Raw genomic sequence first — 15,496 nt, forward strand, 5'->3', positions numbered from 1 at the left:
TTTTCCCAACGTAAACCAGTTGCCTCTTATTAATCGCATATATACTCCTCGCAATCGATACGCAGTGGTTATCAGTTACGAAATGGTACTTCCCCGGGAACTTACTGTACATCCAATTAACACGTGAGACTAATTGTATATCCATATCGTATGACTGTGACATTAATTATATATATATATCCCTTCAGATTCCACTCAATCAAGCTCATATCAAAATCTTACGACAATAGTATCGATCACTTACTAATATGTCTGTCGGTTATCACAAGACAATCACCAGACTTGTTAGTAAATTTAACCTGAAAAATATAATCCATCTATTAAGCACCAGCGCTTCACGGATAATCAATAAGTAATCAGACACAAGTTACTTCGGCCGATACTATCGGTCTGTGAAAAGTTAACGATCTCGCAAATCAATCAGCAACGCATAATAATGTCTGCGGCGAATTGTTGCAAAAATTGGGACGACTGGTCTACCGATTGGTTCACGTGCACATTTAACGTACATCCTTTATAATTAGCGAAACTGCGCCTCTGGTGTCTCCGCGTCATGAAAAGGCAAAACAGAAACTGCTACGTCGTCCGTTGGATGCCTCAACGTTTACACCGAGAGGCCATTGCACTTCTGGATGCATCCTTCGACCGAGATGAAATTTTCTTCTTGGTAGCCACTGACGCAATTACCTCTGCCTACCGTAAAGGTGCATGCACACGGGTACGCTGCGTCAAAGTTGGCTCGCGCGCCAATACGTAACAGGGACGTGGAGTTTCGAGATTTTTCTTATTCAACTGCATATATTCAACGTTATTGGACACGACCATAACGTTGGACGATGGAAATCCTTTGTTGATATATTTAAACAGGCATCTCGACCCTGTCGTTTAAGTATTGCGATTTCTTGTGAAATATATTCGTCTTTCCTCTTATAGTTTTTCCTGAGCTTCTGACGGGTGACGTCATAGTTAACGTATGCTTGCGCGCCTCGATATAAACACTGTGTACGGGTGTACGTAATACGACGTAGTGACGTAAACCGGGATATAGTGTATAGGGATATTCTTGTGCATACTATGACGCTATCTGTTTTTTTTTTAACTCAGCCTTTTATTATTATACAACTTGAAGCTTTTCCGGGTTGTCACTTTTAGGCCTGACTTCGGATGATTAATTCTCGGCTTTTTGATTAGCACGAAGAATGCAGAAGCTGGTTCATTTGCTTATATGCTGGGCGGTATACTCGGTTCTTTATTTTTTGCTGCTCATCGAAAATATTTTTAACCTAGAGCAATGATATCATTACGTGTCTTTTTGAACGTGCGGAAATTTACACTTTTGCCTAATTGCTGCCTCGGGCGAGTGGTTAAAGTATTGGCGAAAAAAAAAAGCACCCAAAAAAATTGTTTAATCATTCTCAGCTGCGAAACGTCACTTTCTTAAGTGATACTACGTAGCCGGAAATCTTGATTGAAAATTCCATAGAGAAAACACCTGAATAAATAATTGTAAATACGCTGTGCCAGTGATCGTATGTATTTTGAAAATTCGGAGTTACATAGAAATCACTATCGAACAGTCTGTCGTCGTAGCGCCAAATTTAATGTAATTAACCAGTACGACGTTCACGTGAACAGCGAGTGACTTTTTGCCTGATCACTGGAAATTTACACGGAAGTCTCGGCAACGACCGCTGCCGGTGACTTAGTCACGATAAGCGAAATTGGCGCGCAATTCTAACCTCTCGAAACTGTCTACGAGTAAAAATGAAGCATAAATTAATATCACTTAAACGAATTATCATTGATTTTGTATCCTCGCGAAATCCAAATGAATAAAGATATACGTCGTGCCGGTGAAATAAAATAATTTTCCCAAAATTTTAAACCCGTCTCGTAACAGTAGAAAACGCCAAGACTCTACCGGGTGAGTCTTCGGTGTTGGATAAGCGTACAGTATCGCGTGTACTTGCATACAGACATTGCAGTCCTTCGTATCACTGGTGAGCCGACGATCGCACGTAAAAATCAACAAGGATCCACGTATAGTTGATAAGGAAAAATATGGCAACCACAAAGTCAAAGAAGGAGACCAATCGAAGGAAATATAAATTTAGCAACTTGACAGTATTGCGTCCGCGATATAAAGACATGGTTAAAACTTTCCTAACCCACCGCTATCTCGTCCGCCATTCACCTCAGTGTGTTCTATCTAGGACACGGACGCCTGAATCACGATACGATGTCAAGAGTAAACGGTTCTTTACCGTAGAGGGAAAAAAAGAGGTGCCGGAGATTGGGGAGATTCCGACAAGCTTCACCTGAGAGTTAGGTTCCTCCTACAGTGTACTGTAGGCACGTATGCACTCGTATGCACGCGGCGTAGTACGGCAGGGAATATCATGGCGAGCGTTAAAACCAGAAGCTCGCACTTTTCGTAGGAGTAATGATTCGGCCTAGTAAGAGAAAGAGCGGTACGTATATGTACTTGCGCGTTCTGACCTCTCATTGGTGAGAGTCAGCATCCAATTGCGGAGGAACACGTCTCAGGTTACCTACTCTTTTCACGCTCCGCACGCGTGATACTACTTTGTTAGTCATCTTGATCATCAATCTTCTCGATATTTAACAACCCGATGAGAAAGAGAAATCCCCTTTGATGCGTGGCCGGCGAATTTCTTAAGAATAAATATTTGATATATATATATATATATTGGATGAATAAAGTTCTGAAAATGCAAATTTCAAGTACGTCTAATGTTGACTGGTTGTGTATAAAAATAAATTTATTTACAAAAGACTCATCGAGATCTTTTGTTCTTAAGTCGTGAGAAGATGTAGGAAATGTTTAAAAAAAATTATTAAACGTTTACTAACTTCGCATCGGTAAGGACGATTGTGAAAGTAAAAAAATGGAAAGTGTTAGAAGTGTCTTTGGGACATCAGCATTGGGATGATCAGCTGTTTTATGTATTTTGTATATCCGTATAGCTCGAAGTCTCGGTGTTAAGAGAGAAGAGTTATATGCATTGCCAACTATTTAACCAAGGTTACGGCTTTTCATTCCTACCATTATTACTTGTGTCTCTGACTTCGCTTCGTTCGATCACTTTGTTCCTGGTGAACGTCTGTCGACCAACACGTAATGGTCTGACGAGACAGTCTCGTTTCTGTATATTATGTGGTAAAGTACTTACTATTACTTTTGTCTCTTTGCAGATCCTCCCGTGGATAGCGTGTACATGATATGTGGAGTCTTGATTGCTATGGTCCTGGTTGGCGTGATAATAGTACTGCTGGCTGTTACCATCAGGTGAGACATTGTCTTGAAATTTCATGGACGTATCGCTTTTTCACCTGACATTGGTCATTAGCAACATTTCATTTTTCAATGATTTTCAACTTTTTTTTTGTTTCCTTTCCCACCGCTGTTAAATCGTCATGCGTGTGATAACGTTGAAGTCAATTTTTTGTAATACATAACAACTACGTATCATTGTGCGGTTTATATATTTCATGATTTTTTAATATTATCTCATTGGTCACGCAAATATCCATGTTTTCGATGCTGAAAATATTCAATGACAGTTCTGTCATTGAATCGACGAAAAAATAATTAACTTCTATTCGTCATTGATTTATGTCTTACCTTCGATCACGCGTTAGAATTTGCTGGAAAATCTGTTTCTACACTGTGTTCGTTAAAATATTGAGTTATAACGAAATTTTCATTCTTCTTAAAATTATACACCGTGCAGTCTTTGAATATTGATTTTTCACGTGACCCAGCGTTACCGTATCATTTCGAAAGTCATCGATATAGATATAATACACAAAGAAGTTTCGCGCTCTTTTGGAATCTACAAGTTGCCAATCTCTATTTTTCCATTGGCAGAACAGCAATCGCGCCTAGAATGACATCACGTGTTTTTCGTCAGTTAAATTCCAGGTCTTTGTGATCCATCTCGGTAAAAAAATTTTAACAATCCCGTAGACCGTGATTACAATTAACTTTGTAAAATTCCATTGAAGAGTCATCCACCGTAACCGGGATACAGTAAATTGCTCATCTCATTATCACGCATACTTATATTGTAACTAATGTCACTTGATAATATAAAAAAGTTACAGCTTCGTGAGCAAACGCCTGATGTTTTTTGTTTTTCCTTTTCAACCTCGTCAATGGTTACTACAAAGCAACATGTAATACGAATTGACGTCAATTGGCACATGGTGGTTCCCTGATAGTTGATAAGCCAAGTCGCACGGTTGCATAGAATAAACAAGCAATCAACATCCCCCTTAGCTTTATCGGGAATGATAGAAGCGATTTCATAATTAGACAGCTAATTCTAGCTCGTTCAAATAAAATTAAATAAGAAATCAAAGACTGTCGATTATGTATGAAAAATTTTTTCTCGCTGTTAATTGCCGATATTTATGATGATAATAATAATAAATGTGCAATATCGTATAATCCGAACAGTTGCACTTATTTCGGGAACAGTCATTGACGTATTGACGAAATGTTCCGTTCAATTAAGGACAACTGTCGTCTGATAGTCTAGATACAAATTGTCAATTAGCACATATATCTGCAAGTTGCACAACGTTGAGTCAACTTGTAGTCCGAAGACGACGTCGCTGCGGGAGTCGCGGAGAAGTACCGATCAGTTTGGCACTAAGGTTAAATAAATGTTGTACGGTATCGCAGGGAACTTCGTGGTTATCGCATGTAGAATTTGAGCGAATGACGTTTTTATAGAGTTTTCAAATAGCTGACGGTGAATGAGGTGTCGATAAAACTTAAAGGGTGTTGAATGACTTTTTTTTGTCCTAGTGACTGTTAGGAAATTTTCTAAGGAATTTTTTTACGGAGCACTGGGTAGCCTTGCACGTGCTCTAAATTTGATGGAAATAAATATTTTACGACGAGACGCACTTGTATGGGCAGACTTGCTAAACGTCGTGAGCCAATGCTAAATGTTGGATTAGCAGGCAGATAAAATATTTGAAGAAAATTTTAAACTTTTGCGAATTTAATATCGAGTATTAGCTTCTTGGGTAAACCAGCGAATGTGGAATATTTTGTACGTTGTGACTGCTTGAATTTTTGCGGTATATGCTCTGTGCTCACGTGTTATTTCGCGTGATTAGAGTGCGGTTATCTAATATCGCGGAATAAAGTGATTATACTTTATGCGTAGAAAAGTCTTAAATTCTATTTGATAAAGAATTTTTGTTTAAACGACGCGTCGTTCCACCTCGTCCGAAGTTTTTGGAACTTCGCTCTTGTCCGTATAACGATTACGAAAACGATTTGAATTTATTTCGAAAAATTGGTAAAAATTTGAAAACTCACCGAATATAATTAAATAATACAATTTTCCGTGCCATTATTTTCGAACGCGATTTATATCATTAGGCCGCGATAATTCGTAAGCTGTAAACACGCGAAATCCCCAAAGTTCGTATTGTCATTTTTCAAAGACAAAAAAGCCGTCACGCGAATGAAACGTGATCGTCCGTCACTATAAATTAGCGTCAATTACGTAATTGGCAATACGTCATTTAACAAGAGTCTAGCTAGAAACACGACTCAAACAATTCCAGGTACTTTAGTATACAGGATTATAAATTTCTCGATAGTTCGCTAAAATCTTATTCAAATTTTAAAAACGCCAAATTTCCTATGGAATTATTTTCGTTTGTCGCCTCGTGACCCGGACTCAAAATTTCCGCGAAGCTTCTTCGATTTCCGTTTTCTTCCCGCTTACGTTTACTTCGCGGACACGTGGTGGGATCTGTGGAAAACATTGAGTCAGTTCTTCTGCCAGATCGTAACGTAACGCGTGCTACTCGTTCACTTATCACGGATACGTTAACCGCTTCGGTATACAGGTATTGCACTACCAATGAAACTTATCCTACGCACTGCAGCGAATCATAGGGAACTTTGTCCAACAGATAAACTTGAAAATACAAACAGTGCTCGATGCAATTGGTAACCTTGTTTTCGTGAACTCTCGACCGAAAACACTATATATACAATTAGCTAAGATTAAAAAACTTATACTAGAACTTTGCAAATACTGTTTTTCTCGCGAATAAAGCACAGACGTTTCGCGAAAATCGATTTCACCATAAACGCCGCGTTTCTCGTGCACCAATGAAATTAAACCGTTTGCGAAACGCTGCATAAGTTTGCATCGCAAGACCAAGGGGGGAGGGGGGGGGGAATGACAGAACCGCGAATAATACCGTCACACGGTGCAACTGGTATCATTATCTGTCGTTACCTTTGTAGCGGTGACGTGGAAATTTAATGAAATTTCATATCGGCCAGCGTATTAATTAGAGGGGAGCAAGCAAACGCGTTAATCTGGGATTTGCAATGTGCAAACTTTCGTGTTTACCAGTCAGGCTATGTTGACGACGTATCTCTTTTTGTTTACGGCTACTTGCGTAGATCGTTAAATTACGACGTATAACGAAATAACGCGGTTGGGACGTTTCGTGGAAAAATTTTGTCCGCTGGCTGAACGATACGGTCAGCAATGTTTATGCAACGTTAATTTAGCTGTCTTAATTCGTACAGCGTAAAGTCAAACGAGTCTTCGACACGTTCGATTCAATTTCAGAAAGTCGTCTTCGCGTAACGAAATTTTCCAAATGTGCAACAAAAGTGCATGACACTGTAGTGGAAGCGATAAAAAAATAATGGAGCCAGAGAGGCGAAATCCTGGAAAATTGGGTGATTCGCTCGAGAATAGATGCTAGAAATAATAATGAGAGAAGTTTCACTGGCGAATTGTCTTGGAGTAAATTTCTGTCGACTCAGATCGCCACGGACAGAACGAATTTATAAATAGAGTCTGAAAAGTTAACGCGCATTTATACTTTTACCTCTTCGCGTTTTCGTTTGAAGTTTCCCGCGGCGACATCTGCTTCGAGCAATTTTCGTGCATGTCAGAGAAATTTACGAAGCCAAGAAAAAGAAGGGCTAATTTACTTTTTTTACCACGTGGAAAATAAAATTTACGTAGAAACGAAAGAAATCATTCAATCGTCGCAATAGCTTCGTTTAACCGTTACATGTGAACTCCCTTAATTCGCTCCCACGACATTTCCTTCTATTCCAAGAATTTATCGTTACACCCGTACGAGAGCCGATCGGCTGAATCTTAAGAACGTCACGTTACTAGTTCCGTGTGTGTTTTTGTGTTTGAAGAATTCGAAAGTATCAAATTGACTTTTCTCCTGAAAATTAACCAACTGGAATATTCCCGTAGGCATAGGAAAGTATTGACAAAAAATTCGCAACAGCCTTCGAGCACATTTCTCGTGTCCGATTTTCATTGACGCCATGGAATAACCAATTTACGAGGGTGTTAATTCCTCTCGCGAATTACTACAGTCACCATACGTCGTACGAAAAGGTTTTGCCTGGTACACAAGCATATAGAGGCAAATTGATGTTTACACGTTGTAAATAAGCCACGAGTCTTACGGATCTTCACTTCCAGTTGATACCGGTTACAATCCTTTGTCTTTGTTTCTGCTCAAACACATCTGGCAGTTGACTCAAGTCCGAAGTGACTGGTACAGGTTTGGTATAGGCATTAGCTGTCACCCTACAGTCTACAGTAACTATGCATAAGACTTGATACGATTCGGCATGGAAGCGACGTCGGCAGATTAGAAACCCATAATACGTACAGTAATAGAATCGAGTACGAATCCTCTAGAGATAATCATCAGCTGTCTATGGACTTTATAATACCTAATAAAACGTTCTGAGAAAGACTATCGTTAACGCGAACTCTACTTGTACAACTATAGGTAAATATTGCAACAGCGAATGAATCTAATAATAAATATCTAGTCGGAATCTGGTTTCTTTTCTAAGCTATTTTTTTCTCATAATCAATTATCATAACGATAATTCATTCCGGTCCGGCGAGTCTCTCGCAAGACTCTTTACGTGGAAATATTTTCCTTTCCTCTCCGATAGGAAATTCGCAGGTCGCCGCGGTGTTGAAATTCGTCGAAATCGACGATTAAACTTTTAAATACGCACTGCCCCGCTAAGATACACAAAGTTTCAAGTCATATAGACGTTGCCAAACCCCAACAAACGCTATCGGGTACGGTAACGCAACGTTGTGAAATTTAATCGTCTTGGGATGTCCACTGTTCAACTCCCACGTGTCACGGAGATTTTATATCTGACGTTTGTTGACTTAAAACTTTATTCGTTATGGTTTTTGGCCAAGGATATAGTACCTACTGTTTTATTAGGATTCCCTGCTATTTTTTTTTTCCTGCAAACGATTACTTATACCTGCAAAACGAATGTACACAGTTATGCGAGTAACGGACCGCATTGCTTGATTACTTTGAAAACTTTGGAAAAACCCAATTTTCAGGTATTTGGAAATTCCATTTGCACGAAATCGTTTTGTTTCTTTTTGTTCTCAACGTGGAGGTCCTTTTTTAACCTCGAGTAATGAATAATAGCATTTTCTGTAGTTAATTATTTAGATAACGACGCTCTTGGCAACACAACCTCTAATAAATAGGGTGGAACTGAAGTCATAGGGAATGAAACGTTGAAGAAGGGGTACCCTGGTAATTCTACATCATACATATATATATACGTAACGCATAGAGCCACAAGGAACTAAAATAGACAGCCATTAGCTATAGTACGTTATTGTCGAGGATACGGATTACGTTTACATCTGCGATCGTATATATTTAACAATATTAATTTTTAATTCCTATGACATTAAATATAGGATCTGACTTTGAATAATTTTGACGTGGGAATCGGTGTCGTTCAAATTTGCCCGGTCGAGCTAGAAAATATACTAATCAAATATTCGATAAAAGTCGATTAATCAGAGTCCTCTTTTGGCAAAATTATTTGTATCATTGCTTGATTTTGACTTATATGAATTTTTAAGTGGTTCCATTTCAATACTTGGTATATGATATAGATTGTGTAGAGATTATATATGTTCCGATGATAACAGATTTCCCTAGAATTCTGAGAAAATAAATTATAGAGGAAAGAGATTAGGCAGACAAGACTTCACTACGCGTAGTAATGATGACTTATCATGATACGCGTCCGGTCGTTACACGTATCACAGATATAATTTAAGTGCATGCAACTATATATTATTCGTCCATTAGCGAAATGACATTGTAATTGACATATAACGTAGCAAAAACTATATATGATATCGTAGAAGAGTACCCGTATGGATAGCGTAACATTTACTGAATTATAATTTGCCATTTTTTAGTAATGGACATACGGCGGAATGTCATTATCACGAGGTGAGAAATAGATGTCATTGATAAGTTCATCGTCTGGTAGCCTTTCAGGCTCTGAAGAATATAGTTCAGCATATTTCGAAGTGCTTCAGTCAGACAATACCGGCCATGCCGAACAATGAACCCGCGGCTTTAAGTTCACCGTGAACTTTCCAAGTAACATAGACTCGTTATTACATACGGACCTTGAAGCAGCATAGTAGTAGGAATCGAGTATAGCTGCGCTGAAGTAGTGTGGAATGGTGTCGATTTTTTTTTAATAAGATGAAAATGACCGTTCAGCATAATACAGCAGTGGGCGCTATTAGTGATATAGTCTTTCCGTAAGACTCGGCGTTAGTATTAGGTGGCAGTTGGTCTCGTAACTATAATGTCGACAGATAGAGTCAAAGAAATATTCTCCATCGTTAGATTACGTTATTCGAGGATGCTGACAGTTGCCAGAAAGTTTAAAACCGACAGTGGTTGGCGTCCGTCTGGATCGAGATCCGGCAGCAGTCTGGTGAAAAACTTTTGACCGTTCAAATCCGAGGTAATGTCGCTCCTATTGGTCCCCGCTGGCAGGCGGTGGCCAATCACATGGCGCTGAGTTGTGACGTCACTCTACCGTATAAAAGCGAGCTGCCCGTCACTAGTCAGCTCAGACCTCACACTGGCTTTGAGATGAGCGCGGCAAGACTGTCTTCTTACGAGTCTATAGCTCGCCCCAAAGCGAAAAGTTAAATGAAATTTCTCATTAAACAAATCACGAAGACCAAGGATATATAAAACTAGTCAAAAAGATAATTCAAGTGTATATTTTAAACTAAAAGTGTTTTTCGCGTATCGCGTCAAACCTGTACAAAGTGTAAATAAGGTATTTATTTATTTAAGAAGCGTCGTCTGCTAACGTTGCCAACTGAAAGATATCGAAGGCGTTCAGTGCTGGTTCGTACGAAATAACAATCGAAACGGACATAAGAAAGAATTTCGTATCGTGTGACAGAGTTATCACTGCTAGCGCGACTGAACTCCAGTGACCCCTTCGTTTATTGGTTAAAAACGTTATATACGAGGAAACCACCATGGGGCCCAAGGCTTGATTCGTTGTAGAACTGAGGACTAGTGCAAGACATACCAATTGATTGGACTTTCTCAGAGCCCGGCTCATTGTCATTTGGGTTCAAGCCCATTGTATTGGTTTTTATTTTTCCTTAAACGTCGAATTCTCGATTTGCTCGAGAGTTCACCATAACGGCCTGAAAATTCCTTCCAACGCCGCGAAGAAGCTCACGAAGCTGTACCTGAAGTATAAGATGGTCGGGAGCAACGGAACCATGATTGCGATCCGACTTGTCCGCAGCAAATTGCGGAAGAGGGAGGATCACTCAAATTCCGTACATCCTGAACCGCCGGTCGTGCAAACCGCCACTCCGATCTCTGCCATTGTCACGCCGTCTGCACCTTCGATCACACCGCAAAGCGAAGGACCCTGCACTACGGATTTGGGCAACGCTACAGAATCGGAACTTACTTACACGACCACCACAGGACAGTTCATTTGGCAATTTCCACCGCCTTATCCACCACCGCACACGCCGCCGCCACAGTACACGCTGTACAACAACGACCAGGTAAATATCCATTCCTTACCTCATAACGAAAATATCGACCTTCATATCAAACTTCCATCAGTTTCTACCACGAACACGTTCTACTTTTTCGTATCCGTTAGTAATAATGGTTCGACGCCGAAATATTTTCTAACGGGCTCCTTGCAAAATTCGCCACCGTGACTCCGTGACACGGACTATCGAAAGAGAGAGTAGTCTGCAAAAAGTGTTGCAAGACACGTTTAGCAAGCCAAACTTGTAGAGGGTTCGAAATCTTGTTAATATCGAATAACGAATTTTCACCTACTTTTGCACTTTATCGATAAACAAATATAAACACGATTTTTTGCGCACAAAAAATAATTCCGTGGATACCAAGAGTTTCTTGTCGGATTTTGATTGCTTTGATTTTGAAACTATATTATTTCCTCAACCTACCACGGTGTACCACCTTCTTGTATATTATCATCATTAATATCGGTATCATGCGTTATCTGCTTAGTCACTATCACTGGCATATTTTAACTGAGATCGTGGACAGAATCGTGTTTATATTCAGAGGATCCTCCACAGGGCGCATTACCGTTATAAGTTGGTCTCTGTGCGTAAAGCTGATATCATTTCCTAGTAAAGATTAGTTCCTGTTCAAGATAAGAGAGCGCCGCCCTAGTCGAGCCACCATTAAGCTTCTGTACAATTTCAAACAGTGTCTGTTAACGTACACGTTTAACAATATCATGTACACGATTGTCACTCGATAGAATTGATTCGTTAAACAAAGTGCTATGGCACTTAACGACAAGCGCTTGAATGATCAATTAATTTTGCGCCGCGAATAAAGTATGGCGCTATCGTATGATTAGGGACAAGACATTCGCGCTCGAAGCAAACGTTTTCCCGAAGGCCATGAAAAACTTCGAAAAAATGTAGCCAAGAATGTTATTGTAAAGTTCTTGACTCCACTCGAATGTCAACTACTCTTTTCACCAAGGATATTACCCGTGAAGTTAGCCACAGTCGTAAGAGGTTTCTGAAATATCAAAAGCAAACAGCCAACTTTACTGCTGGAATCCTTACGTAACGTCAATTAAACAGTATTAACAAACGAACAGTGAGAAAGCGTCAGTCTGAGGTAGAGACTCCTCTCGCCGTTATACCTATAAATTTGTACGGTCAAGTATCTTCAGGTAGCCATCATTGTCTCGTGGCTCCTACGAAGAGTCTAGTAAAGGAAAAATGTTTGTCCCGATTGAAATAGGTGTCGAGTGAGTATAGTAGGGAGGTTACTTATGCGCTAGGTTACTTCAGCCCGCCTCTAAATTTAGCGTGGGTGGGCGGCAGCAATCCGATCGGCCATTTGCCAGGTTTTCTCGACAGGGAGCAGCAGCTAGGGTAGTACGAGACCCAGACAAACCGCAGCTGTCCCCGAGCCGACGAAATAACGTTAGGTGTCGAGACGGCTCTGGGTGTTCGGTTGCCAGTTTCGCCGAATCGTTAAGGAGCGCTCCCATGTAGTTGCATTCCAGTTGGCCCCTAGCTTCTTTTATTGTAGGTAGTATACAGGCGCTAGACTATAGGCGATAACGTGTATTGTGGACTGACGCAACAAGAACTATTTCGTAAGGGACTGTCTTGCTGTAAGTAGTACTGCACGAAGTTTCCTTGCTTATAGCTTCTGTCTTGGAAAGAAAAAGAACATGGAGAATGACAAGGCTGCAATGGATATATATATATATATGTATATGTCGCTATCTTCGTTTCTCCTTCGCAAGAACCGGTCGGGTATGGCTTTGGCAATAGGAGGATGTTCCTGATGATGGTGCTGGCATATAAATTGAGAACTGAGTCTAGATCGTCCTCGAAATAATCGTAATAGTAATTAATGGCGGCTATGCTCTTGGAACGTTAAGAGGAGCATCGGGGTCGACGGCTCTGGTTCAATGACCAAAATAAAACGCTGGCGCATTATCGATCATGAAACGACGCGTGTACGGGACGCCATACTTGTTCTCTTAGCGTTTGTGGCAAGGCCTCTAATAGGCTGACTGGATTGTACTCTATACTCGTCCTTCTCACGCACGGGCCACGCTATGAACGTGGGTAATACTACAGCCAGGCGCCATGGATAAATATTTCACAGATGGTGGAACGGAAATCGGTGGGGGGGCGATATCTAGGGAGGGGTGTATGCAAATTTTGTTAAGCTATATATTTAGAAACGACTGTCGAGACTGTCCGTAGTAGAAACCAATAATGGTGTAAGGCGAAAATGTCGGTAAGGAGAGAGTAGTCTTTCCTTTCCCCTGATGCCCCAGGGCAGGCCTGATGTCAAAAATTAAGAGACTAATGTTAAATGTAGTTTTTTGATATTTTATTAATAAAGGACTTTTTTCCTCTGTGTTCTAGGACACTCTTGTACATGGATTATCGTCGGACAGGCCAGGATTTGCGAAGGGCTTCCGAAAGAACTTGGGGGGACACTGGCGTCGCTTGGTCAAGAGGAAGCCGGAAACAGAGACATGTGCCATTCCTCCTGAACTCAAGGATCAGCTAAAGACCATCTACGTCTATTGACCCTGACAAGGCTATCCACGGCCTTCTCTATAAACCTTCCACTCAGTAATCAATGCTTTCCCATACCGTAAGATAGTTATCGTCTACCGATCTGCGAAGAAGAGAGGAACGCTCGAGGAGGATGGAGCACAGAGAAGAAAGCAAGTCAAGGGAATGGAAAAATAGAATAAGAGCCTGGGAAAGTTTCAGCATGAAAGATCCGGCAGGGAGGGGAGACATGCTTGTAAATGGAAGCGCACTGTATGTACAGTTCGGTTGAAGATTCGAAAAGGTTCTTGACAAACCAAAGTCGTGAAAGTGGAAAGGGGGGCATGAAGCCCCAGTTCAGCACATATCAGGAGAGTGCCTAAAAGTGTTCGAGGCCGCAAGTGAAGTGCCACCTTGGTGGTCGGATGTGTCTTTGGCACAAGCTCTTGTTATCCGATCACTAATTTTAGCGTCCACTTGTGGTCCTTGAAAGGCGCGCATTACAACTGACCATCCTGGAAAGCGTCGCATTGTACAATCAGCGCCATCGGCCGATTAAATGACGACCCAAGTGCCTTTTCGACGAAAGAAGCTCGCCGTCTGGAAGTGCCGTAGCCGTTTGTTATTCACACTGAAAACGGTATCAAGGCTAGAAGTGATAACTTTGATTGGGAAGGACGATCGCGTAAGAAGAACTTCATGAGACTGAAAAAGTAAAGAGTACGACAAAACGAGTTACCTCGTAGCTTTTGTGTACGTTTTTACACGATTAGAAACTTCAATCACTAGTATTAATGTATACCTGAGTATAACGTTCGACTGCTGCTTAGGCTTTGGCAGTTCTGTCGTATGTAAATAGATGTATAAAGCAATAACGAATACGATGAACCAATTTTTTTTCTTCTTTCTCTTCGTTATACTTTTATTTTCTTCACGTTTCTTATGAGTGAGTGGCCAATGTTTTCCCTTCTCTGCAAACCTCGTTCAAAATCCCCCCCATAAACGGTCCAACAATAATTTTCGAAGAGACCTGTACTTTCTGTACGTTTCCGCTCATTGTCCAAACAAACTGTTGGTAGGTCGAGCCTAAGCTAATGCTTAGACTCTTCTCTCGCCAGTGCGATATAATAATATGTAAAAGCCGTAGCATTTCGTAGTAATTTGTAACATAGGCCAATTTAAGATTATTAACGTTACGACGGCTCATATTGAGCCCATACTACGTGCTAACATAGTATTTTAGTTGAATCGTTGTATTACACAGTACTGTAGGTAGTCACGATTTAAAAGATTGGACGCGTCGATGCCGATCTATAACGTAATAATTTACTAGGACGGAAAATCATCGTTATTGCGCAACTTTTCTTTTTATCGTCTCCGAGATATCCAACTGTGTTTTACGTTCGCGCACGACGACGATGTTTCTGTTTTCGTTTTTCTTTTGTGCACATATACAATTGATTTTACCTAATTTAAGGCAGTCTTCGTGCAGATGAAAAAAATTGTTTAAAAAATATACTGATCGCATGTAGATGGAAAGGATTGCGAATGTTTTCGATAACGTGGACATGAAAAACTGTTAGTCTCATTCATGTGGCCATTATGAATTTGATCGTGTGGAATTGTCATTCGATTTTGTAAATATAGTGTACTGTAACGTTTATTTAAGTCAACGCAGTTGCATAACGTTAGCACGGATTGAAACTATCAGGAAGAACCAACGATGTGCCTACATATCTACATAGTAAAAGGATTTTTGTAATGGTTATAATAATAATAGTATGGGGCTGCGCTCGCACTACCTAGTCACTTGTTACTATTGTCAAAAATCTAACGTTAGAAAACCTTCTGCGCAGCTTGCTAACTTTTGAAGATATCAGAATACAAGAAATGTCGAATAAAATATTTAAAATGAATTATGCCTGTATAAAAACCTTTCCTTTAGGTATATTTTTTCTCCAACTTACACAAATATCTTATGTATTATTATTATAATAATTTTATTTTAATTCTTTAATTCT

The 15,496-nt window shown here is 40.2% G+C and overlaps 1 protein-coding gene across 18 annotated transcripts in view; it reads left to right on the forward strand.

Annotated features, from left to right (window-relative positions):
• The window catches only part of LOC107272877, a 95,783-nt gene extending 80,392 nt beyond the window's left edge, over positions 1-15,391 (forward strand). For all 18 annotated transcript variants that reach the window (XM_015750480.2, XM_015750484.2, XM_015750482.2 and 15 more), the window contains 3 exons: positions 3,217-3,310; positions 10,685-10,955; positions 13,341-15,391. In XM_015750480.2, coding sequence (XP_015605966.1) covers positions 3,217-3,310; positions 10,685-10,955; positions 13,341-13,508 — 533 coding nt within the window. In that variant the 3' untranslated portion in view covers positions 13,509-15,391. The remainder of the gene's footprint in view (positions 1-3,216; positions 3,311-10,684; positions 10,956-13,340) is intronic.
• Positions 15,392-15,496: the final 105 nt, after the last annotated feature.

This window comes from Cephus cinctus, unplaced genomic scaffold (assembly GCF_000341935.2).
Source record: "Cephus cinctus unplaced genomic scaffold, Ccin1 Ccin1_scaffold1310, whole genome shotgun sequence".
NCBI lineage: Eukaryota > Metazoa > Arthropoda > Insecta > Hymenoptera > Cephidae > Cephus > Cephus cinctus.